The sequence below is a fragment of the Pseudochaenichthys georgianus genome, chromosome 4, assembly GCF_902827115.2.
Source record: "Pseudochaenichthys georgianus chromosome 4, fPseGeo1.2, whole genome shotgun sequence".
Taxonomy (NCBI): domain Eukaryota; kingdom Metazoa; phylum Chordata; class Actinopteri; order Perciformes; family Channichthyidae; genus Pseudochaenichthys; species Pseudochaenichthys georgianus.
The window spans coordinates 30,864,007-30,891,105 of NC_047506.1; the positions used below are offsets into that span (position 1 = coordinate 30,864,007).

Consider the following 27,099-nt stretch of genomic DNA (forward strand, 5'->3'; position numbering starts at 1 on the left):
GGTGTATTTAGAGCTCAGCTTGGTCAGTTTGTTAAAGGTTCTGTCCAGTGTGTTATAGCTGACAATCTTGGAGCCCATGGGCTCGGGGGATTTGTTGAGAGTTTTTCAGCTGGGTCAGTGTGCAGGTTTTGTACTGGAGTCAAATCAGATTTTCAGACTAAGGATGTCCAGTCAGGTGCTTTCCAACTGAGAACAAGAGACATCCATGATGTTCATGTCCAGTCTGCTCAGGAGAATGCAACTATTTGCTGTGGTGTAAAAAAGCAGTGTGTTTTAACAGAGCACCTTTCCCATTTTCATGTAACTACTGGTTATCCTCCTGACATTGTGCACGACCTTTTTGAAGGTGTTGTACCAGTTGAACTGGCTCGTTGTATGAGTTTGTTGATCTCCAAAAAATACTTCACTTTTGAAAGGCTCAACACATTGATTCAGACATTTCCGTACAAATGGGGGGACAGAACCAATCGCCCTCATGCGTATACCACGCTCTTTCACATCTAGAAACACAATAGGTGGCAATGCCCATGAAAACTGGACCTTAATAAGACTGCTTCCCTTTGTGATTGGGCACATTTTACCAGAAGGTGAACCAGCGTGGCAGCTAATTCTAGATCTTAAGGACATAGTTGAGTTGGTTGTGGCCCCTGTTCACACAGATGAGACCATTGCTTATCTTGAAGCCAAGATCTATGATCATAGACAGCGCTATCTTGAACTCTTTCCACATGTAAAGCTCATACCAAAACATCACTTTTTAGAGCACTATCCGCAAATGATTCGTTGCTTCGGGCCTCTAATTACACTGTGGACGATGAGATGTGAGGCTAAACATAGCTTCTTCAAGCAGGTTGCTCGTCACACCAATTGCTTTAAGAACATACCTCGTTCACTAGCTACTAAACCAACACACTCTCACTCCCTAAGCGTCCAATAGCGACGTTTGGTCAGTGTCCGTGGCGTCCAATTGTGACGCTCCTAGGCTCCTTCAGCGTCATAAAGGGACGCAAATAGCTTTCAACTGATTGCAATGTATTCCCATCTGCGTCGGGATTTGACGCTCATGGAAGCACGGCATTCGTTTATGTCGGCTGCCCTTAAAAGGTAATGTGAGCGTCCATTCCCAGGAGTAAAGGATGGAAGAAGACACTACACTACCCAGAATCCCCAGCTATCGTTTGGACTATACCATGTGCTCTTGACAAACCCCGTGATAGTCCTCAAGCTCTGTGATTGGAGAGTGTGCTCGAGGGTTAAGCCGATTCTCGAACAGCATTTGAAATGGGATGGAACCACGGCAGACTGTCCAAAACTGGATTTGAACGGGTCCACCGCGTCCCCCCTCCCCCACCCCGTCCCCAGAACTACACATGCTGGCTATTCTGTTTCGCAACTTGTTCTCTATGGCACGTCTCAACTGGGAGTTGTAGTTTTAAAAGACGTTTTCGTATTTCCCATAATAAGAAGTTGCCAGTATTAAACTGTGTACATCCCTGGAGGTTTAGGGGACAGGAAACACTCACATTTAAAACATATAATTAATAAATGGTGCCCATTATGGGCAGTATTAATATATATACCCACATGCCAGCTAAGGTCAGAAGAGCTTTATTTAACAGCTGGTCTTATGTGTGTGACCCCTGTGATAACATTACATTACATTAATTGATAAGCCTGAAACATGCACTTGTCAAGGTTCAGAAGCACATTTTGCAAATATGGCAGTAGCCATCGATCAGCTTAAGATAAGATATACTTTATTGATCCAAAGTTGGAACATTTGCGTTACATCAGCATGTGTAACAGTTAAATATGCATTTGTGTTTATTTGAAAATCATTTAGTATAATCACATAAATTCTGTGTTTTATATTCAACAATTCTGTGTTCTTTATTTATTGATTGTTCAATACCTGACAAGGCCGGAGATGAAATATCTACATACATCTCATAAGAGTATAATACATTATGTATAATATCAGTTAAAATAAGTGCTTCAACATAGTTAACATTGCTGGAGGTATGCACACATATTGATAGATGTCTTGTAATGCACTATTGAGGAACCTGCAACCCAAGTTTTTCATTCAGTGCAGAACTACACCACAGTTGTGTAGGCCTATATGATATGTCAATAAACCTTAGAAAATCTTGAAATCTTGAAAGGGATGTGCAAAATAGTCATTACATACAGTCTTTAATTAACAATTAGTAGAGAATAACGAGTAATGAATATACTTTATAGGGATCGTATTAATATCCAATAATAAAAATATTGAAATTCAATAACATGCTTTAACCACCAGGTGTCCCTTTATATCAGCTGTGCACCTTTATGGTGTAAATACAGCCCATCTACCAACTGGATCAAATATAAAAGTGAGCCGAATTAGTGTTGATACTGCAAGGAGACGTATTGTGTGAAAAGAAATGTAAGATGTTGTTTAATGGCTGATATATTTATGATCCACGTCACGTTATCAGTTCCTCATGTTTGTCTTCTCATCAGGGCTCTATAAATACAGAACTACGGCAGATATGTAATATGTAATGCAGCCGAACCGTGTATTACAATGCCGTTATGTGATGACTTTCAAAGAGAAAAGCAAGCACACTCGGAATAAGGTATTATTATTATTTTGGTCTGTTTCCGGTATTTGTTAATGACGATGTGCTCTGAGATGTGAGCCTGGAATTGCACAGGGGGGAAATAACGTATCTTTAGATGCGGATTTTGTTAAACTAATATGTTTAGGCTGTGGACCAACACTATACATTGACGGGGAAGGGGGTAGCAATAAAGATAACACCATTAAACAGTTACACAACATAACAGAAATAATATCGACAGCAGCGTCCCTAGCAACCACCTTGGTAACAATGAAAACGTCGCGATTTCCTGAAGTAATCTTCGTAATAACTAGCAAACTAAAGATCATGTACATCCACTGCACACATAATCTGAAATAACAACTCATATTTCTCGCATCAAATGACATCAAAACGCATTTTAATGGCCAAACTAACTTTAAAATAGACATTTTACACCCAGAATAAAACGAATTTCGGCCATGTTTTCTTTTTCTGCAGGGAGAAATTTGAAGATCACATGACATAGACGCCAGCCATTGGAATGAATGGTGAAAAAAACGGGGTTTGTCAAACAGAGCACATGGTGTAGGCCAAATGATAGCTGGGGATTCTGGGTAGTGTAGTGTCTTCTGCCATCCTTTACTCAGAAAACATATTTGTTTCTCCGAATCGAAGGGGAAAAATACAAAAGCATTGCACACAATTTAAACCAATCAATGTTGTGTAATTAACAAGGATAATCTGGTGTTTTTTAGTCGATGAGTAGTGCAGATATCACTGTAAAATCAATCGACAGTAAGAGGAGTACTTACTTCCGGGTGTAAAATTCTCTGTTATCCAATGGGAATGGATGCTCACATTGCCTTTAAGGGCAGCCGACATAAACGAATGCCGTGCTTCCATGAGCGTCAAATCCCGACGCAGATGGGAATACATTGCAATCAGTTGAAAGCTATTTGCGTCCCTTTATGACGCTGAAGGAGCCTAGGAGCGTCACAATTGGACGCCACGGACACTGACCAAACGTCGCTATTGGACGCTTAGGGAGTGAGTTGACTAAACACCAGTTCATGCTTGCCTATCACACACATTCCTCCAGTGTCACGAAGTCATCCTTGGAGGTCACACATGTCTCAATCCTGCCTGTTGATGTCCTTAATGAGGGAGTCGTGTCTACACTGAAACAAAGTTTCCCAGATGTGACTGAGGTTCATATGGCAAAAAATGTGTCTAGCTTGGGTATACGTTACTGCGAGGGGATGATTAGTGTACACGGATCTGCAGATGGACTGCCTAAATTCCATGAGATCATTAAACTTTGCATTGTTAAGGAGAAGTTGTGTTTTCTGGTAAAAGATGCATGTGCTTGGTACAGAGAGCATTATGGTGCTTTTGAGCTGTCTGCCTCGCCCAATACAGAGGTTGCCGTTATTGAGCTTGCTGACTTGGTAGACCCCTATCCCCTTGCAGACTACATGGTTGGGAGTTTGCGCATGGTAATGTTGAAAAGATTCATCATTGTTAAAGGTGAGTATCATTTTTAATTCTAAATAGTGTGAGCTCTGGATAGCAGGCTCTGACAAAAACTGTAAAACCATTTGTATGTTCATCTTTGATACAATCCTAATGTGTTTCTTTCTTGTTATTCTTTCACCTTGTTTCTGCTCTAGATTAAAAGGTGTTCCATAATGGCAGGTCGGGCGCTTCTGCGCATCATCTTTGCCGACCAGTCTGACTCTAGAAAACTGACCCTGGATTCGGGAATCAATCAATCAATGTTTATTTATATAGCCCAATATCACAAATGTTACATTTGTCTCAGTGGTCTTCACAGTGTGTACAGAATATCCCAGCAACAGTTGGAGAACTGCACACATTTGTCAAGACATCTCTTCAATTGAAAGAGGACTTCCGTCTGCAATACATGGATGTTGACTTTAACGAGTTCATGAATCTTACATCAGTGTCTGAAATTCAGGATAAAAGCACACTGAAAGTAATTTACTCCTATATTGTCAAATATTGAGCCCTCCATCACTTTGTACACAGTTGACTCATTTGATAAGACCTCAATTACTGGAAGCTCAGAGCCTCTAATCCCTGCATCATCAATAGCCTCATGCTGCAGTGACGATATGGTGTATACGTCAACCCCACATCCATCCCCTGAAGCTCAGGCCTCACAATTGTTATCCTGGCCCACAGTTTTTGTGGTTCCTAAGCTCACCTACGAGGCTGAATTTGAGCTTCATCTAAAGAATGCAGAGTTTGAGACAACTGGTACATACTTCCAGCCTGGCCTAAAGCTGAAAGGAGTCATTCTTGATGGCCTAGCCCAAGAAATGATCAAATTCACAAAATATCCGAAAGACTATCAGTGTGAAGAGGTAGCTGCAGCGTTGACGAGGGCCCACCCTTGTTTGGGGCAGCTAGGATCCAAGACAGGATTTGGGGGGTGGAAACAGTCTCTTAAGTACAAAATGCAAAACTATCGTACAAAGCTTGCCCGTCTTGGACATCCTGAAATCCTTGTGAACTCCTTAAAGCACAAGAAAACCGGCCAAGGCAAAGCTGCAGCAAACATAAAAAAACCAAGAAAAGCTGAAGTTAACTACATTCCTCTGCACCCAAAAGGCGAAACCACAGAAAGCTTGGAGAACGAGAGAATTGCCTTATTGTCAGAACTGAAGAAGCGTGACAATGAAGTGGTGATAAAAGCAAAAATGGAAAAAACCTTCTCCCACAGATGCCTTGAGATTGTGGAGCAAAGGCCTTTGATAGGGGACTTCAAATGCAGATGGCCTGCTCTGTTTCAGCAGAGTGAAGTAAGTAAATATTTGTATTTGTTGACAGTCTTTTATTATTGTCCTTTGTGATTCATGTCTACATCCTTGCATGGTTGTGATTCTAATAAACAAGTAACAATTGGTTGTAATGTGCTTGTTAATAATATTTTTAAGGTGAATGCAGAGTTTTTGAGGATCACAACATCACCACTTCAATCAAAGTTCATGTGGCAGCTGGACCACTTCTCAGACAAGCTCTTGAAGATCTTCAAGACCAAAGGAGGACTGAAGGGGCACAAAATCAAGGAAGCCCTTGCAATATCAGATTCGGTTAGTATAAATGCAGAGAACCTCGTTTTTGTCCATGCTCGTATGAACACATTTAAGAAATGGTCTGCTTTTATAGTGTTTTTAAGGCAATAGCTTATTGTGGAAAGGTAGGGTTAAGGAGTCCTGCTTAGGGACACACACGACAGATACAGCCCTCTACTTTGTAGACTACCTGCTGTGTTGCACATGCATTGTGCTTAATTGTCTTTGATTTATCGCCCCTGCTAGTTTGAAAACATCCACATCAAGAGGGGGTGCATCCTGCGAAGCATCGCGATCTACCTCAACGAGGATCCAGACTCTTTTTTTAAGGAGTATCAGGTATGTTTATCACAATATGTTTTCAATGTAGTGGTTAACAGTGTTACCCACAATTATAACCACCATTACTTACATTTATAATAAGAAAATTACATGGCACACAACCCTATTCCTGTTTATATGTTATCACATATCATAAATACATGCCGAAATAAATAAATCTATACATTAATATAGGAATGAATATATGTAAGAATGAATAAATACAGAAATAAAATAATAATAATAAATAGATACAGAAGTAATTTAATCGGGCAAGTGTTTAAATAAATATAGGAAAAAGTGAATTAATACATTTATACAGCTATAAATACATCTATAAATTAACATAAGAATAAAATTGATAAATACAAATGTGAATTAAAACATGAATATATCTGGAAATAAATACAAATAATAAATGAATGCTGAAATAAATATTTAGATTTATATATAAATACATCTATAAATGAATAAATAAATATGGACATGAATACATATGTAAGAACTTATAAATAATTGAATAAATACATAAATAAAATAAATAAATGCTGACATACAGAAATATATTAATCAATAGATTCATGTTTAAAAAGGTATGTGAATGCAGCAATTACTAAATTGTTAAAGGAATAATTACATAATCACATAAATCAAGGAAATAAATGATTAAAGAATAAATAATCAAATATATTTCGAAATAAGTAGGTAAATGCATAATTAACTACAGGAATAACAACAAATTACATGATTAAGTAGGGATGTAAACAAATAACTTAATACCTGAATGAATAAATAAGATAAAGTTGATAATCAAACAGAATGTACAGGAATATATCTTTATAACTTATTTATGCAAACATTTTCTTACAAGCTTAATTTAGTTCTGTGTTGGAGGTCCTAACCTTCTCTGGTATCACTCTGGACATTTTTGTCCAAATTGGTAATTTTTCACGTCAGATTTGGCTATAATGATTTTGTGTTTTTTCTAGATACTTTTTGGAATTTCAATGTTTCTAATCGGTCTTGAATACACTGTACAAATTACCCTAATTGTCCATTTAAAAAATGTTCCCACACTTCCCAAAAAGTGTGGGGGAAAAATATTTAAATATAATATTGTTATCATATCATTTTATCATTCAAGTTTTTGAAAGTGGACATTTTTATCCTGAGTGGCCAAATAGGGTAGTACATTTGAGTGATACCAGAGGGTTAGTCTAAAACAGTTTTGATCAATTAGGAGAGCCACATAAGTAAATCTGCTTCTATAAAATGTAGTAATTCAGGTTTTAGTTAACACATGTGTTGTATGTTTGTGTCTTTGTTCAGGCCTCTGCCTCTGAAGATGCCAAGAGGGACATGGCAAACCCAGTCATGGGCATATACACACTTCAAAGAGATGTGGATGGGCAGCCAGAGGACGTGCGAATTGTCATCGAAGGCAATATAGTCATGGACAACTTGGGCAGCGTGATTGTGGGGTTTGTCATGCTATTGGGACTTATTTATGCCCTGGATTTGAGCTTTCCGGACAACCTCAAACACACCTTCGAGTTCATGCAGAAGGTAGTGATGAATCTGGATGGGCACAAGCTGAATGGTAAAATCGAGAGTCTGAAGATCAAGTTGTTCGATTGAAATGTGAAAAAGAAGTGACTCATGAGTTCATTGTTATTGTCATTTTATTCACGAGTTTCCTAATCAGAGCAGATTGAGCAGTTATATCAATCATTTGTTCTGTGCTTTTCTGTATTTGTTTGTTTCAACACACTGTAACACTATTTCCATATGTTGGTGTTTGCAGTGCACTCTTGATGTTATGTGTTATTTTCCTGTTAGAAGAGCAGTGCATACCCCTGTTATATTGTATTCATTGTATTTGGCAAAGGGTGATTTGTAAGTTAATTATAGGAGTTCCATTTCTCTGCCATTTTAAAAATGGTATTATCTTTCAGAAATGTTTTTCATTCATTTTTAAAACACTGTATTGAATGGAAAAACTAAACCATGTTTTCTATCATGTGTAACACATTTTTATTAAATTATATTTAACCTCATTATTTCATTTTCAATTAATTAGGATTTAGGTGGACTAGCATTATTTAAATTCATAAAGGTAATGTTATCATTTTACTTAAACTCTATTTGAAAAATTTGAGTTGGACTAACTCATTTACATTATACTGCATGGATGCCATTAGTTTGAGCCACATATATTTATTGGATGGAAAACCTGCCAACAATAAAATTGAGTTAATCCAATGAGTTATTTCTTTGAGTGCAGATGCAAATCCAATTGTTTTGATAAGGTCCTTTTTACCAAATGAATAAATATATGAGCATTTAAAAAGGCATATGAGCCATGCAATAAGACTCTGTAGGAGTTTAACTTAATATGATTTCACAATTTAACATACATTAATTTCAATGTCCACTGCATTATGTTTAAAATCTATAGTTGTGCTTCTTCCAATACAAAAAACGATTAACATCTGGCCGGCTACAAACTAAAAATAAGACCCAAGATTTTATAAACTGGAATTCAACTTCAAAAACACTTTATTTTGAGGGAGAAATATCCTTTAGTAATATTTTAATTATCCTTCTGAAGTGAAGAGTGGCTGACAGGTCCAATCTATCATTCAGTTTACACCTGTCTGTCATGTCTCCGCTGAAGAATCTGCTCCACATTTGTTCCCATCACCAACAACATTATTCCTAATGGTTAAATCTGGGCAACACCTGTAGAGAGGTTGTGGTGGGATTAAGAAGCATACCCTCTGTCTGCAAGCAGTGAGGTCAGGGACAGAAGGGAAAGTCTGGGCATTGCGAGCTATGCATGCCAATCATGGCTGGAGACACAAAGTCAAATACCCATGGGGGACTGGGAGAGTGGACAAAACTGAACTTCCCCCATGAGAGGGACATAGATGCAAAGGGGGAATAAAGGAAAGGAGGTACTTAGTTGGGAGGGAAAAGGAGTACTTGGGAATGGTGGGGGGAGATAGTAAGGAGTCACTAAATAACTCAACAAGACCGGAATAGACTTTTGGGGGTTCGGGTGTCCAGGCTGGTATGATTGAAATGGAAAGTTGGAATGGCTGAAAAAAAGAAAAATGAAAAAAAGAAAAACGTTAAGAAGATAAGGGATCATGTTACTCCTTCGCATGGTGCCCAGGCCCAGGCTTTCAAGTTAGGATGGAGAGCCAGGTGGAGCCTTTTTTGGGGGGCATTAGATTGAAAGTGAAATAGAAAGATGGAAGTATAAAAGATAAGAGCTTATGGTCGTAAAAGCTGAGTACGGAGCTAGAGGGGATGATCCAGTTCACATGACCATACAGAATTGGCTCCACCGGCACACTGAGACTTGCAGCCAAGACATTAATTAGGGGAATACGTTTATTAGCGGTGGGCAGGGAGGAGGTAAAGAAATGGAGTGATGGTGCTGGTGAGCAATCACACAATGTGAGTGACTGCAGATAGAAGACCAGAAAGAGGAATAGCATTGAGAACTGCTTGTGCAGTGTCGGAGTGTGTGTGGCCAGTGTGAGCTCTGCAGTGCTGGCACAACAACATGTATCTAATGCCTGGACACCCCTGACCCCTTTAGACAACGGTCCAAATACTTGGTCTACAAAATAAGATGATCACACTTGAGGCAATTTTGGCAGAGAAAGCATAGTTAAGTGATGGATCCATATAATTGTGCAATAGTTACAGATCGTCTAGAATTTTATTTATAGCTATTATTATTTACTATTATCATCGTAGGCTTAAAGTTTTGAAGCATTTGCATTTTGCTTACACGCAAAAGGATATTTATCAGCGTGACATGTTTGGCAAAAGTTGAGAAAACTCCTTACATTAATAAAAATGTTTTCAATTAAATCCTTTACGTGCGGGGAATTTGTTTTCTTTAATCCTAAAACAATTTTTTTTTTAAACAGCCGTTTTCCTCATAATACTTTCAAACGGAGCACGAATATAATTGGGGAAGGGGGATTATTTTTCGTTTGGAATGAGGTACATTCTTCTGAGCTTTTCAACTGCAAATAACGGCATCTATACCAATGACATTCTGCGGACATTTTCAAACCATAGACTGTGGTATAGACGAGGGATATGAAAACACAACACAAAGGCTCCACTGTCCACACCAAGACACCTACAGTATTACTCCTTTTTTGCTATAAGCAAGAAAAATGCTTTTGCAGGGTATTCTGTGGGTGTGGATTGATAAGCGGGAAAATCTAGAAAACAAACAATTGTTCAGGAAAAATCTCCAAGACTGCAAGAAAGCTTGTGTTTGTGTCGGAACTAATAGCACCAATTCAATGTAGTTTCTTCCATGGCCTTTAAAATACCCGTCTAAAGTTGACTAGAGTACAAGTCAATACAAAAGGTTTTTTCTAAACTCAAAATGAAACCACCTACCAAAAAGGGAAAACGAGGAGGGTTCTTTGAATACTGTTTGAGATTAATCCAGTTAAACTCTGGCTCTGTAAAGCCTTTACAGGAATTCCCTAAGTGAACCCCTTAAAAGGAAGATTGCATTACGTGATTAAACAGAATAATTTATAAAGCTCCTAGAAATGCTCAACACAACTCTTAGATCATAAAGCATACTTCGTGTCAACAGCCGTGCCCAGTGCCCAGATAACCCTGCCGAGGCCTTAATGACCAACGACCAGTACCACCACCCCCTGCCACGGTCTCTACCATGTGTCCATGTCCGCATGTGTGTGTGTGGGACATACTTAACATGCCGAGCGCTCTTCAGGCTCTGTGCTCGTCTTCCCACGTAAACGGCAAAACCCCCAATGATTATTATGGTATCACGTCAGTGTGTGCAGACATATGGAGAAGAGCTGGGGGGGGGGGGGGGGGGGGGGTGTAGATATAGGGTTACTGTCATTGGGACGGGGATACAGAGCAGGCTGAGGGGCTAGGCAATGATACCAGCATGTTCTCCAGCTGACGAAAGGTGAAGATTTAGGGAGCTTCTAATGGCCTTTTTCACTTTCCCCTCCCTGTTACAAGAACACACATGCTTTATGTAAGGCAAGAAGCAACACAGGACTGTACAAATATTATTATAGAAAAAGGTTTACGCTATCTTATTGTAAATAAATGTTACTTTATGTTTATATATAAATATATTTATTTTATTTCAATTAATCTAATTAAAAAATGTATTGTCCAATTTTGTTATTTAAAGGGGACCTATCATGCAAAATGCACTTTGTGACGTCTTTTATACATAAATATGTGTCCCCTCCCCGGTGCGTCGGAGAACTCACGCAGCGTCAGAAAATAAAACCCTTTCTCTTTTCCTCTGTACCCAAATCTTTTAAAAACGGGGAAACAACGAGCGGATACAGATTTGCTGCCGATATGACATCAAATCGGCAGCGGACCCACAGAAAGTTGCTATCAGAAACAATGCCTGACGTGTTTTGGACGTAATCTCGTGATTTTGCATCATGGCTATTGGGTTTGGTTTTTATTCCAGTGGGGAATATTCATATTTGTAATCAAAACTTGAACAGAATAAATAACACTTTTGGGGAATTGGCATGCACCTTCTTAAATACTGAAAAGATTGATTATCATCAGGATTCATATCCCTAAGTTAAAGATGACAACGCCCCCCACAAGCCATTAACCAATAGATGACACACTGCCTGCCATGTGTTCTCAAATAATTAGTAAGGCTGTTAGGGTTTCTGATTTATTTAGACAGGCTGGCACATTGACCACTCCTCTGGATACCAAGAAAACATTTACCTCCTTAACTGGGAAGGAGTCACAGTAATCGCAGGCTAATGTTTTGGGACTCAATAGTATTGATGAGACATTTCAACACAAGCCGCTCAGACCCCCTCCTCATAAATGTGTAGGATACAAATAATGGCCCGCACAATGTCAAACACCACTCTGAGCTATTCTCAGAGATCCATCAAAACAACACTAAAGACTGCTGGAACATAAGGCTGGGATTGGATTCATTAATTAATAAATTGTGATTATAGCCGTACACTTGAGGTTTTACTTTTTAAATGGCTGACATTTTGATATCGATTGAGTAAAATAATCATGTTCCTTCACAAAAGTTATGGGACGGATTCAACCCAAAAGCAGTTGACGTTGCTCCTTTAAAATCAGATAATTTTTCTTTCAAAAAGAAAAATGTTTATCTCTGCCGATTTATTCATATTTACATGTTGCGAAATTTGGGTTCAAATAATCCTAAATTAAATGATTAGTGCAACCTAGCCTGGAGTTAGTATAACCTTTTGTAGCAATTTGAAACTTGTTGTACAGACCTTCTCAAGTCATTTGAGCAGAGTTCACTACTCCCTGGTGTCCTCAAGGCCACGCAAGGTCCATCTGCATGTTCATCTCCAACGAGTCAGAAATTAATTATGGCCAGTTGACAGTTTGATGAGAGTACTTGGAATGAGGAGGGGTCTTACAACACGGATGGGTAGGAGTAACTCATGTGGACGTACTGTAGATACAGGGGTCTGGTCACAGCCCTGCACGGCTCCCAAGGTCCACAGAGGTTAATCAAAATGCCAAATGTTACCGTGCACCACGGCAGAGAGCTATACTGGGCCAGTCCTGCACAAGACACCACCTAACAGGAGAAACTAAATCATTCACGTAACCAAATAGGCACACTGTTAATAGCAGGCACAACGATACATGCGTGTAAAGGCAAGCTACTTTTCCTCCTAAATGCTCTTCTGCCTAAATTATTATGGTAAATGCAACAACTCTGGATGTGTCATTCATTGCATGTGTGTGGGCGCACGTGTCACAGACAAATGGTGACAGATTTAAAGAGAAAGGAAGAAAAGGAACTCAGACAGAAGAAGACAGAGGTCCACCTGTTTGACACAGAGAGCCTGAGAAAGTGCCTAGGAATGAGCAGAATGCCAGTGTGTATGTGTGTGTGCGCATGCATTGGGTTAAGGTCCACTTGGTGAAAGTGTGTGTGCGCATGCATTGGGTTAAGGTCCACTTGGTGAAAGTGTGTGTGTGTGTGTGTGTGTGTGTGTGTGTGGTTAAGGTCCACATGATGCAAATGTGTGTGTGTTGCCCAACTGATAATACTATGGTGGCACTGGAGAATGGAATTCAGAGAACGGTATGTGGAAAAGCAGCTGATGGGAGAAGCACACTCACGCACACACTAGGGGTGTAACGGTACACGTACCCGTACCGAAGTGTACCGAACGCATATAACGTTAAACGTAAAAAATTGAGAACGTGAACAACTTCTTGGAAGTAATCTCAGGTGCTGCGTCGCAGCATTCAGAGTAATTTGCACCCATTGTGATCAACGCGTCATAGAGCGAGCAAGTCATTTCATTGGACGAGCTGGTCAGAGGGATGCGTTCAAATGTAGTCAGTAATTTGAGGAACTGTCGAAATGGCGAACGCAGATAAAGTTGAGCTCGAAAATCCTCCAGCATCATTGAAGTCTCCGGTTTGGGAACATTTTGGTTTCGCAGTTACGTACAAGGATGACGGACAAAGACAGGTGGACCGAACCAAAGCTGTTTGTCGGCATTGTTCAACTAAAATTGGTTACGCGGCTGGCAATACATCAAACTTGCACACTCATTTGGAAAGGCATCACCCGAACGTGAATATCACCGGTACCAAAAGTGCAAACCCAACTTCCATTAGCATTTAAGCCTCCACCACTCGCAAAAACTTCAGACCGAGCCAAAGCTATTACAAACGGCAAATATCCTTATGTTGCCATGTTAGCAAAGCGCTACCTGGCTGTATCTGCTACTACCTCTGTCCCTAGCGAGAGGGTGTTCTCTACAGCAGGAGACATTGCTAGTGCCAGCAGATCTGCCCTTTCGGCAAGCAATGTGGACAAGTTCATCTTTCTTTAAAAAAACATGAAAATACAATGACAAGCAAGTCATAATGTCAAACTGGCTGCTTAGGTACTAGTACAGTACAGTTCAAATACAGATTATTTCAGTTCATCGAAAAGCTGCACCTTAATGTTTATTTTATTATATTTTATATTTATTTGAGTGAATATTCATAGTTTAATAATAATAGTTTATGTTTTGTGAGTACTAGTACAGTAAAGTCCAAATACAGATTATTTCAGTTCATCGAAATGCTGCACCTTAATGTTTATTTTATTATATTTTATATTTATTTGAGTGAATACATTATTCACAGTTTAATAATAATTAAAAAAAAAATATGTTATGTTTTGTGATAATTTTTTCTGCTGTACCGAAAACGTACCGAACCGAACCGTGACCTAAAAACCGAGGTACGTACCGAACCGAAATGTTTGTGAACCGTTACACCCCTAGCACACACACTGACAAACAAACCAATAAAAGTCATTTGACCAATAAAAAGTCCAGAGAATGTCAAAATACACATCAGGGTTTCCCACACAGACTATACTTGGGCGGGCCGCCCAGGTATATTAACGGCCGCCCAAGTATATTTCGCGACCCATTTAAGTTTTTTTTTTATTCGTCCGTGACCACGACGCCATCTGCGATCGATTAACTTGTGCACAATGATCCCTCGCTCCCTTGCTCTGATCTCGCCTCCTTCTGGCCTGTTAAGTGGCCTGCCTCACACAGGGTGACTGGCTGTCCACATGATGTGGCCTGCCGACATGGCCACTGTCATACAGATCATAAATCAAAGACCTTGATTGGTCCGTGTGTCATTCAATCTCTGGATAACCTCAGCTCAGGTGAGGTAAAGGACTCTCTGAGTGTTTAGATAGTTAACTTAGTCTAAGTTCTCAGTGGGTCTCAAACGGTGTGATCACCATTTATGTAAACACATATTTCCATTTGAGAGGGTAGTGATTGGTCTAATGGATAGTGAGGTGGGCTGAAGATAGGAAGGCTGTGAGTTCAAATCCCGCCAGGAACACCACCACTAGTAAGGCACTTAGCCCTTAGTTACTCCAGGGAGAATGTCCCTGTAATCGGTCATTATAAGTCGCTTTGGATAAAAGCGTCAGCTAAATTAAATGTAATGTGATTAGTAAAATATGCATGAATAAATAAATAAAAACTAGTCTTTGCTGCTGCCTCAAAGAGGAGCAGGGGGAAGAGGAGGGAGACAGGAGAGGCTGATTCATGAGCACAGACACACTCACAACTATAAATGAACCAAAAATAAATTAATAAACAAGTTTCAGTGTTTTTTTCATATTGGAAATGGTATGATATTAGTTATGGCCATGATTTTATGATTATTGGAATGTATACAGTTCTGTTTAATATAGGTGTTTCCATAGATCTAGTCTATTTATTTTCCCCTCAAAATGCACCAGATTGATGCATTTAACTCCAAAATAAAAAATAAAATCTTACCGGGGGGCATGCCCCTGGACCCCCCTAGAGGATTTGAGGTCGACCCCCACTAAAAATCACATGGATAGGTTCCTAAATATATTTATAAATACATTTATTTTTTTAAATAGTAACCCATTTCCATATGTTCATGTGTGGGTAGTAGATTTAAACTATAGGGCTATCATTATGGGCCCTGCCTGTACCTGTTCGCTCTGCCATTGCGTGAAGGGTCTACTAACAAGCGACCAACAGAAAGGTTCATGTTGTTGCACGTCACCTCAACCCCCCCCCCCCCCCGCTACCACCCCCAAGTATATTTCAGATCTGTGGGAAACACTGGCAGTTAATGGACCAGCACCAGAGGCGTTCCCATACACACAGGCATTGGAGCTGTTCTTCATGAAATCCCAGAAGGATGAAGTGCTCTGACAAACAGTGCCATCTTTGCGCAAAATGATTATACAGGAATGAAAAGTCAATAAATATGTTGTTAAAACTTTTTTTTTTTTTCGTGCACCCCCCCTCCCGCTGCCACCACCCGCCCAAGTATATTTTAGATCTGTGTGAAACACTGCACATACATTAGATATAGAGTGACGTATACACATAGCAACCCCCATGTTGTGCTGTGTATCCAAAACACACAGTGGGTTAACATTTTCTATATGCTGCCTCTGCATGCGTGTGTGTGTCAGTGAGAAGGGAGCAGCGGACAAGTGTCTGCGGTGTCAAGGAAAAGTGGGAGACACTGGAGCAAGTGTGAACCAGAGAGTGATCCAAAGAAACTATCAAAAATAAACACACGTGTGTGTGCCAAGACAAAAATTGACCGAAGGGTAGGATTACGGTCCAAAGACAAACTGTTGGCTGTGTGATTCTTTGCTTTATATGAACTGAAGCATACATAATATCAACATTTGAATGTCTTTAACATACATTTTGAAATGACTTTGTTAACTGTTCATTAAAAGGATTTTACATCCAAAATTCCTAAAAGTGAAAGGTTGGGATAAACCATTACTTTCCTATATGTTCAATAATGCACTGCTTCAGTAGTGTCTACCTAGAGTCAAGGGTCAGTCTTTAATGACAATTTAATTTAAAAGGCCCTATTGTGCTTTTAAGGAGTTTCCTTTCCTGTAGTGCGTTTTATAATTTTTTTGTGCATATACATGGTCTGCAAAGGCTAAAAGTGCATTAATGCTGGGAAATACCGAAGTGGCATGGAAGAACAATAACCTGCACAACAACTATAACAACTGGATGCAGGCGCTCGGTCTTTCTTTTAGAGAAAACACATTTTCTTATAAAAAAGGTTTTAGGTTTTAAAGCAGGCAACCACATATTCTTTAAGTGCAACTTATTTATGGTTTACTAAAATCGGAGTGAGAAACATTCTGCCCCCATCAAATGGTTTATGATGTCCCTTAATTATCATACAGCTGCTTGTTTGTTTCATGTGTGTTTGCATGTCTGTCCATACAGTAGTGTGCACATACATGTCACTGGAGAAAGTGGGAAATGTCGAGAGAGCAGGACCCTGATGCAAAGCAGCACGTATGATTTGGGGAGATATAAATGGGGTCACTGGAGGCACAGTAACGGGATCCCCGAAGGGGGGGGGGTGAGGAAGGTGGGATTCTTTTGTGATTGTAATGGTTCCATGGTATCTGGGGGTGGGGGGGCAGCATGTTGGTAAGCTGATGCGGAGAGCAAAGGTGGCATCACTGCCACTGTAAAAGTGTGTGTGTGTGTGTGTTAAGTTTACAGCTGAGCAGTAAAACTCGAATAGCCAATGGGAGAATCCGCTTCTAAATACTAACTCAGTAACAAGATAGAGTCATGCTACAGTTAAGACCTGCCCTGCACTATAAGTACAAAAGTAGTCTGCATTGGTACCTGAAGACAAACGATACATAACAGGACCTGATTCAGTGATAAATCTATGAGTTTCAAGATGTATGAGACACTATTTTACACCAAAAATGATTTCTCCCTCAGTCTTGATAGTCACAATATAAAAAGTCAAATATTCCCTCCATTCAAATTGTTTTACTCACATTTATGTCTCTTACAATGTCTGTATCTGTGAACAGTTTTTCACTAGGTGTTTAACATTCCTCTACTGACGGGGCGAGTTACATTCAGTCAGAATAGCAAATTGCTGTCATATACAAATGCAGACCCTTATCTTCGCAAAAGCAGTCTTTGAAACATGACTGGCAAGCAACCTAAACCCTCCAGCAAAGAGAGGCCTTACAGAGCATGGATGTATAAAGAGAACTGGATTCAGCGTGTGAGTCGGGCCTGTTTATTCCTAAGAAAGTTGCTTAGTGGTGCAGGATAGCAGAAAGGGCCTGAATTTAGGAACAACAAGTATGGAGACTTGGGTTCATAAAACATGCGCTCTTAAGCACCGCCTCCAATTCACTCCGATACGGCCAGTATCAGCTCAGTCAAATAAATGGTTAGGGAAAATAACTATACATTTGTCTTTTAGCTCATTTTATAACTTTTAGAACCTGCTGATCTTTATACAGGCTGCTGAAGTGGGTAGATTTACCTCAAAAGAAATTATCCACTCATTTACTTTCCCATTGTAAATCAATGGGAGTCCATACTGACACAGAATATGTAGTACTACGGTTTTTGCATGTGAACTTGACCCTGAACCCTCTTTCCACTCTACCTACGAATGACAAAAGATATTTTTGTACGTTTCAGAACCATTGCCATTTTTTCCGGCAAAGCCAGATACAGGACTAGAAGGTGACGTAAAAATAAAAGAATAGTCTACCAGATTGAAACTAATGGAAACCAAAATACAGTGTTATAATATGTATATTTACAATACCATATACCTCTATCTATATTTAAAGTCTGTTGAGTCGTATTCTTCAAATAATTGCATATCTGCCGAAAGCTGTCACTAACGGCCCGTCCACACGGCGGCGTGCGTTGAAGCTTCAACGCTTCTGCCCATTCACTTTGAATTGGGTGACGTCACGCTTTGCCGAACTGCATTGTGGGAGCGTCGCTTTTCTCGCGTTGCTCGCTTCAAAAGTTGAGCAATGTTCAACTTTTGAAGCTTCGGCGGAAGCGTCAGCCAATCAAATCATATGCCAGTACAAGCTCTAGCCAATCAAACCACGTGCTTGTGTGTCCGGGGCGGGAGATTCATGTGATTGGTTGTTGGTCGAGTTTCAGACAAGCTCACCGGCAAGCTTCAACACACGCTGCCGTGTGGACGCTGCGTAATCCCTATTGAAACTGCAAATTGGTTAATCAATTAACAACAAAAGAAATTGGCAAGGATACAAATAAATAGGTAACAAATAAAAACATTTTACTCAAATACATACCTATAAAATAGTAAAACCAGAGAAGCTGATAATGCTGTATTGATCTCTTAATAATTCCAAGAGCTGTACACATGTTGCACTGTTGGTAAAAAAAAAAACTAAGACAACCGGAAACAGGGACATTTTTAGCCGACATTTTCAAATAACAATATTGTTATTTTGCAGCCAGGAGTTATATAACTTGACGAACTGTAACATTTGAATACCTTGTTAAAAAACAAAAATCAATCGTGTGATGATTTTGCTACATTAGCTGTTTCGATTGAATTTTCCATAAAGTGATTTAAAAATGCAGATAAACTCTTGACATTAAACTTCAGACCTGGAAATAAGATTATGAAGAAAATGGCTGCAGTGTGCAAAGTGATATGCAGTAGTGGGCTTAAAAAGTCACAAGGCATATTAGCAGAACGGTGAAGACAGCTACAGAGAGGAAAAAGACTGAGTGAGACTGCGTGAGAGAGGAAAGAAAAACCGGAGTGAGATAGAGACCTAAAACGCTCCCGAAGCCTGTCACATGGGGCCTGAAGTCGCACTGCTCAGCACTTCCTCTTGTAGGTCTGTCCGCTCCTGACATTTATCTGCTTTATTAGATTATCTGGGCTACATGGCTCATGCTGGCCCACGCACATGCAGATACATACATTCACGCGCACCTCTCGATTCATTACAGCGCTAACTGCTTACTTTAAGTTTATACCCTCTTTAAATTAAACTACAGATAACCACGGGAAAACAGAAGGGAGGAGAGGCTAAAGCTGGCCATTGAGGAGGAAATTAAGAAACATTGTTTGGGAGTGTATTATCATGCATGTGTGAGTGGTCATAAGGTTGCTTTTTAACGGGCTCATCTATAGGGACTCTGCTTCCCATCATTAGTAATTCAATTTACGCTTTATTAGCAGCTCTTATCGGAGGCACAGACGGGCCACGGTGGGCAGCTTTCCTCACTCCATCTTCCTCTGCACTCCACCCTCTTGATTCTGAATGCCCTTCTTTAATTAGAGACGCATGTGTTCCTGCTGTAAGCCGTTCAAGGTGTCCACATGACACGGAGAAATGATGGAGAGGAAAGGAAGGGGGGAAAGGACGTGCACAAAAGTTACAGAATCAGAAAAGGAAAGGCAGAGTGATAGACACAGAGCCATGGGGACGAATAAAGCCTAATGTTAATAGTGATGGCTTTTTCTAATGTCTTCTGACTTCATTGAGTATGGGAGATTACACCAAGATGGGCATGAGGCGTGTAGGGTACACGCAGAATGACCGGAGGGTTGGAGGGGCAAGAGGAGGGGGAGGGAGGAGGGGAGAGAGACGGAGAAGGGAGGGAGGACTGTAAAAACAATGATTGCTTTCCATCAGGTTAGGCCTATATTCTACAGTTCGTTAAAACAATCCAATTTGCAAAAGGATAATTATGCATTAGCTCCTTTTTATCTACTGGAAGGAGAGCGGTGCCAGGGCTTGATAGCGGTGGCGCTGCCTGCCTCCACCTCTGCAAATTACCCGCTATCGGCACTTGTTCGCCATCACGGCTGAATTGGGCAATCAATTAAACCCCCCCCCTTCACCTCCTCTTAGAGAGTGCCTGTGAGCCTCTCTAGTGACAGCCAGATACACAAAGCCCAGACAAGGAGGAATACTCGGATGTGAGCTGTTGCCCTCTACTGGAGACAGCTGGAATAATGGCTGAAGGGCCAATTAGTTGTCTCTCAATTCAATAAGACATAGCTTATAATCATGTGATGAGTATGTGGTGTGTTCACAGCGGAAAAAGTATAAATCGGTAAATACTAGACTCCACTGTTTTGCTCTTTTGATAACGCTGCGCAATTTGCATATATTAGACTAACCCTATCTCATTGCATTACATTTAAAGTAAATACAAAAACTGCAACTACTTTGCATGCCTGTATTAATGTTATTTTTTTGCATTATTAAATTGTTTATCTTTTATTTTATTTTAAACTCCTTTGCAATGTTTTGATAACCGGCAACAAAATATTTTTCCTAATTGGGATTTATCCGTTCATCCATTCTTCCACCCATGAATATTTTTAAAAACAAATTGATATCAGCCTTAAAAGCTTAGGAAAATCTTTCTGGTGAAATACAGGGGTTTTTGGAAACTAACTGCAAAAACGATGTACTACGACAATAAGCATATTGGGAAATACAGAATACGTTCTACAAGTATGCAGTATTCTGATAACACTGGGGCACAACACAAGAATTGAAGCAAGACATGTTGCCAAATGATTCCCTTTGGCAACAACAAGTCACTACAAAGCAATACATTAAGACACAAAGAACCAACAAATAAATCTAACAGACAATGTCCTACTTTTTTTAATTGAGTGGAAGTAAAGCCACTATAAAAAAGAAAAAAGAATGGTTCCAAAGACTGAAGCAAAGAGCGTTCTGATGATACAACCCCTGACTGTCGGTTTGAAATATTTTATGCCAACTTTGATACATAAGAAAAACCTAAAGACGTGGCAATGCTCTGATAAAAGGGTTGATCTAAAGAGTGATGCAGCACAGACATGTATTGTAAATGTAATAGAATATAGAGGAAGTTGTGCATATGATCCTATAATATGGAAGATTAAATAAAGACCCATCTGCCAAATGTGCCCTTATGTGTGACGGTGCCAAAGCCGAGCAGTCCGTCTGTGTTAGTTCCATTTATTTATTTTACCTAAACTACATGTAAACATATATTTTTTTAAATAACAGAACAGGTTACCAAACCCAACCTATTTGGGAGAGTGCAGTAACAAAAAAAGGTATCTTTTATTTTACTTTTGCCCCATTTGATCTGGGAAATCTAGTATCATGGGAGGTGTGAATCATTAAAATTATGTTAATAGTAGCATTAGACGTAGCACTAAGATAGAACAGGCCTGCAAAAGAACCATTACCAGTGAAACAAAACATAATATTATCAAATCCTAAAACTAATAATTATCTCAATAATCACTCATTTGGTCCTAATGTCAGGAGTTTTGAAGTGGTTGATGGACAGTTATTGACAGAGTTATTGGCTAAAACAAGTTGCAATAGCACCACCAACTGGTCATCCAGTGTAACTCTAAACTAAAGAGTGGGTGGGAAATCAACATTATATACAAAGTTATGTTGCTGTGGGTCTTACTGTATGGTTGCTGTGATCCCCATGCTTGTGAGCGAGGGAGAAAAGAAGGAATATTTTTTTTAAAAAAATAAAAAAACAACAATAGCCGCGTTCACACCGCAGTACTTTTCCCAGTATAGTTCCGATAGTTCTTGAAATGTCACGTTCACACCAACAAAATCCGAAACTAGAATTTAGTTCATGAGAACCTTTTCAGCCCCTTTTTAGTCCCTGCTAGAGAGCAGGTACTTTCATGGGAGAAAAAGGTTCCCATTTCTGATTGGCTGGGCGGGTTGCAAACCACGCCCCGTAAAACTCTGAAAGTTTTGTGAAGCCGCCATTGTATTTGCTGGCATTAGCATCATTAGCATTAGCTCAGTGCAACAACGTAGAGAGACTAACTTATGGCAACACAAAATAAAACATGGGAGCGGTGGAGATGAGGAGGTGTCGGCGTTCTGGCGATTTACTCGGAAGGCTTCAGTAGAAGCTGCTGGGACTCTCAGCAGCTTCTACTGAAGCCAGTCCCCAACTCCGGGGACTTCCGGTCGGGGACTTCGGGTGGCAGTATACGCCGTGAAGTTGTTTGCGGCCTGCCAATAAACCCAAAGCAGAAGAAGAAGAAGTGACGTCAGCGGCTTCATTTGCCTAATTCTCCCTCAGGGACTTATTCCGTTGTGAACGCGATCTGCTCTTTAGTTCATCAGAACTAAGTACTGGGAACTAAGTACGGCAAAGTACTTGGTGTGAAAGCACCTAATATGGTTCTTACATTTCTATCAAATATTGCACACAATTGTAACCTCAAACTATGTAATGTGATTTGCAATATAGGAACATATGGTTGGCAACCCATAACAGGGAAAACTGTCCATTAAAAAACAACCTAATGAAATGAGCAGAACTATACTTAACACTCAATACTGTCAATACTGTTAACATTGCACATTCCTATTTACTGCACAAGTTATTTGTCATAACGTTCTTATTTTATTTGTTTATTTTCATTGTTTACATTTCTTCTTAACATTTTTTTTATAGTATTTGTTTATGGTTATTTTTCATAGTTGTATATTTGCTACATTTTAGCAATTTTTTTTACAACCTTATTACTCTTAATGTGTTTTTGCGTGGACCATTACAAACAAAAGCAAATTCCTTGTATTTGATTTATTTTCTATGCTTATTAGCTTTTATCCGTGCTTGCTTTTGCAGTTGTTGTGTTTTAAAGGATTTGGATGAATGTGCTTTTAATGGTGCATCTGCTTTAATATGTGCTGTGATTGTGTTTTTGTGTGCGCTGACTGCTTACGTGCCGTTATTGTGCTTATGTGGAGGATTTTGCTTTGCTTATGTGCTCCTTTATACTTTGTTTTAATACCATCAACCTGCAAGCTAAATCTGGCACCTTACATTAAGTTATGTAATCAAGTGTCAATTCAAGTGAATTGTCCCGAAATGTCTAAATATTCCCAATGAACCCGACTGATTGTAACCATAGGTGTCTGATTCCTACCTGTCTTTGTTGATGTGGGGGAGAGCCGCCTCAACTTGTGCCTACCAAAAGACACCAGCTCCCTGGAGGGCGTCCTCCGTCCTCCTGTGGGACTCCTGGCGTAGCTGTGCGTCCGACCGCGGGGGGAGTACTTCACCGCTGACGGGCTGCCCCCCTTCTCTGAACCAGCTCCACTGTAGTTACAGGACAGAGGGCAGAGGAGAAACATGTGCTCAATAATACATCAGAAGCTACTTTTATCCAAGTTAAGTTGAATAAAATACAATTAATTAAAGGTCTATTTTTAGGCATATATTATGTGTCTCAGATATATAAAAAACATATCTATGATGTGTTTTGCACAAAATACCAAACAGATCATGCATTTTAGACACCCCTCATATCCCTCTGGTTTAGCCCTGTTAAAGTGCTGATCTGGGTCCTTAGCTTGAAAAAAAAAAAAAAAGAGGAGGGGGAGCAAATGCCTGCTCAGAATTCTACGAGATAGTCAGCTAAATGCTGCCGTGATTAAACACCATAACATGTTCCAAACCACATCAAGGATTATGTCTGAAACAATATGGAGCTCAAATGCTTTTTCTCTTGCGGGTTTACCACAAGGTGAGCTAATTTCCTGCACTTTTACACATACTCTCTCCAGCTTAGCTCTGAGTGTTAGCGATGCTTGATAATATATTACTTCCGAAACAGTCAGGCATTGTTTCTGATAGCAATGTTTCTGACAGTGCCGTGGGTCCGCATTTACGATATTAACTCATTTCAGACCTATCGAATCTGGATCAGCTCCGTTGTACCCCCGTTTTTAGAGATGTGGGTAGGGAGGAAAAGAGAGAGGGTTGTGTTTTCTGACACTTTGTGAGTTCCCTGACACACCGGGGACACATATTCATGTATAAAAGACATCAAAAGGTGCATTTTGCATGATAGGTCCCCTTTAAATGATATGCCATACTGTACTACCTCCATCTGGCAAAAGACTTAGGGTTGCATGATAAATAAATAAAATGTATTGAAAAATGCAATTTTCCAATAGCAGAAACCACAATATGTCTTTAAGGCAATATATGTGTTAATAAACCATTTTGAATTAAGTTTTAAGGAACTGGGGAGAAATAAAACAAATATATTTGATTGGTAGAGATTATCTTAAAATATTAAATCACCCCATGATCATCAATGATAATAATAATTCTAAATGATCCCTCCAATAATGTGAATCAAAACGCAATACCAATCTGAATAATTGCAATTAGTTATTTATTCCAAAATGTGCAGCCCTAAGACAGTTATTCTTAAACATTTTATTTTTAATTTACCTTTATTTAACCAGGATAGGTCTCATTTGGTGTTGGTGCAGAGCTAAGACACACGTTACTATAACTTACCCAGTAGCAGACCTCCGAATGATTTTCATTCTGCTGCGGAGCTTGAACCCAGCAGGTGAGGAGGAGGGCATCAGGGAGGTGCGTTGGGTTACAGACGGGGAGACAACGAGCCCACCTTTCACGCCTTTGTTGTTTTTTTCAGACGTCCAGTGGAAGGCAGATCTACGACGGGCTACTGCCGCCACTCCAGTTGCTGCAGCAGAGGAACTCCAGCCTCCAGCCTTCCAGCGATAACGGCTGCTCAGTGAGGAGTTGGGAGAGGAGCCCGCAATTCCCTTTTTGATCTTAGGAGAGGGAGTGGAGGCTGCTCTGGGTTTCTTGGTCGTCTCTCCCTTCTCCACGGCTCTCTGTGCTACAAACATGGATTTTGGCGATAGTGACTTTCGAGGGATTCTAGCCTGGGCTCCAGCCGAGGAGGAGACCCATTTGTACTTGGAAGTCTTTGGGGTTATATTGGCGGAGCTTATCTTTCGAGGTAACTTCTTAGTAGGCGTTTTCTTACTGATTTCCAAAATGGGGGGGCTTGCACCTGCGACCCCAGCTTTTGAAATTGATGGCGGGGCAACAGTCACAGATTTACCTTTGGGTGACGGAATGGAGCTAGCTTGTTTGGGCTCCACTTCTTTCTCCGTCTGGCTTTTGATCCAAGTGAATTTTGAATTTTCCGTAAAAGATGCACCCGCCTGGCCCTTGCTGGATTGATTTGTGGGGTTGACAGACGGTTGTTTTGATACTTCTGAAAGCCCAGAGAGAGGTGGTATGGCATTAGCAGTTGTAAGAGTTGCTAGTTTTATCGTAGTAGCAGTCAGTTTAGTCCCAGTACTGGTTTTGCTCGTCAGGGAGGGTTTGATCTGTGCTTGAGGGTTGCTCTGCAAACTGGTCAGGGTGTTGGACTCAACTGAAGGCGCCACTTCGGCAGAAGCATTATTTTTCTCTTTAGGCAGGAGAACACGCCTGGTTTCGGTCCTATCCTGAATTGCTGGAGTCCGTCCCTGAAGCTTTTCGTGTTGAACACTAGTGCCTTTTTCATCTTCATGCTGATAAACAGCTGCACCGGTTTTTCTAAGAGTATCACTGTGTTTTTTCTCTGTTGCAACTTTCCCGAATGATGAAGCGGCAGTTGTGATTGTATCACTCTTCTCTTCTCTGCTGTGACTGGGCAGTGAGGTGCTGTGAGATACACTTTGGGACTGTCCAACAGAGGAGGTAGAAGCTGATGTGTGTACTACAGAGGACTGGGGGTTCTTGTTGCTCAGGGAGTATGTTTTCCTCCAACTTCCACGGCTGTGAGGAGCTAACTGTCTCCCTCTGGAGCTGTCATGATGATGGACAGATGTGCTGTGACCTCTTCCCCGGGCGGATGTTGGAGCTTCTGGACGCCTATGCTCATCTCTTGCAAATGGAGCGTCTCCATGGACACTCTTGTGAGTATTTATGAGATCTGAGAATGAGAAAATAAGTTATTCAGTTGTACAATCAGATTACAGATTTATAAAAAAAGAAAAAGAAAACAGAGACCTTGTAAAGAGTTGGATTTATACACAACATTTGTTTTTTCTTTATAGTGATAGGATTTAGTTTGTAGATAAAAGAAAAAACGAAGGACCAGTATGTCATACTGTAAAATGTAACGTTAATTAAAACAAAGCTGGTTTTTTTCCTGTAGCGTTCATCAGTTAAGTGAACCGACCGTTTACCGTAAAGCTTTGCATCTGAACATTTGGCTAAACTAACCTGTTGACACATTATTAACATCAAACTCTAATTCCCTAGTTAGCTAACTAATGCTACATATTTTCACATGCAGTATATTACGGATGTTAAATCATTGAATGTTGTTTATAAGATAATAACATGATAAAAAGCACCAACGTGTCGTCTTAATACGAATGTGCGTTTCGAACTGGATGCTAAGCTAACGATAAACTTTCATTCTTAAATGCTTAAAAACGCGCAACATTCACAAGACAGCTCTGAATTTAAAGAAGACAACAATTGAAACCTGTTTCCTAACCCGCCTTGTCACAAACTGTTAAGGTTTAAAACGAGGAATTTACTTTGTAAAAGTTCAATTTCCCTCTTCAGTGCTTCTCTCTCCTCCATGTTTACTACTGAATGTCTTCGTCATCAACCTACGACAAAAATAGGCACTTCTGGATGATGTCAGTTAAACCGCCCAATCACAGAACGCCTTCAGAGCGGATACTGTTTTTTTTCCCAGCCCTTTGTCTTGCCTTACAGGTACGATTGTTGCCAAAGTGCCCTGTAATTGTCTGCGATTTTATTTGATATGGTTAATAGAATTGTTTGGGGAATTTACTT

The 27,099-nt window shown here is 40.0% G+C and overlaps 1 protein-coding gene and 1 long non-coding RNA gene across 2 annotated transcripts in view; one reads left to right on the forward strand and one right to left on the reverse strand.

The window, feature by feature from the left end:
- The window catches only part of zc3h3 (zinc finger CCCH-type containing 3), a 90,211-nt gene extending 63,316 nt beyond the window's left edge, over nt 1-26,895 (reverse strand). The window contains exons 1-3 of the mRNA XM_034081691.1: nt 26,835-26,895; nt 24,778-26,218; nt 23,393-23,565 (exon numbers count right to left, since the gene is read on the reverse strand). Of these exons, the coding sequence (XP_033937582.1) occupies nt 23,393-23,565; nt 24,778-26,218; nt 26,835-26,880 (1,660 nt within the window). The 5' untranslated portion in view covers nt 26,881-26,895. The remainder of the gene's footprint in view (nt 1-23,392; nt 23,566-24,777; nt 26,219-26,834) is intronic.
- On the forward strand, nt 5,342-6,016 carry LOC139433719 (uncharacterized). Its single transcript, XR_011643112.1, has 3 exons — nt 5,342-5,416; nt 5,552-5,707; nt 5,936-6,016. It is a non-coding gene; the product is annotated as an uncharacterized lncRNA (long non-coding RNA).
- Nucleotides 26,896-27,099: the final 204 nt, after the last annotated feature.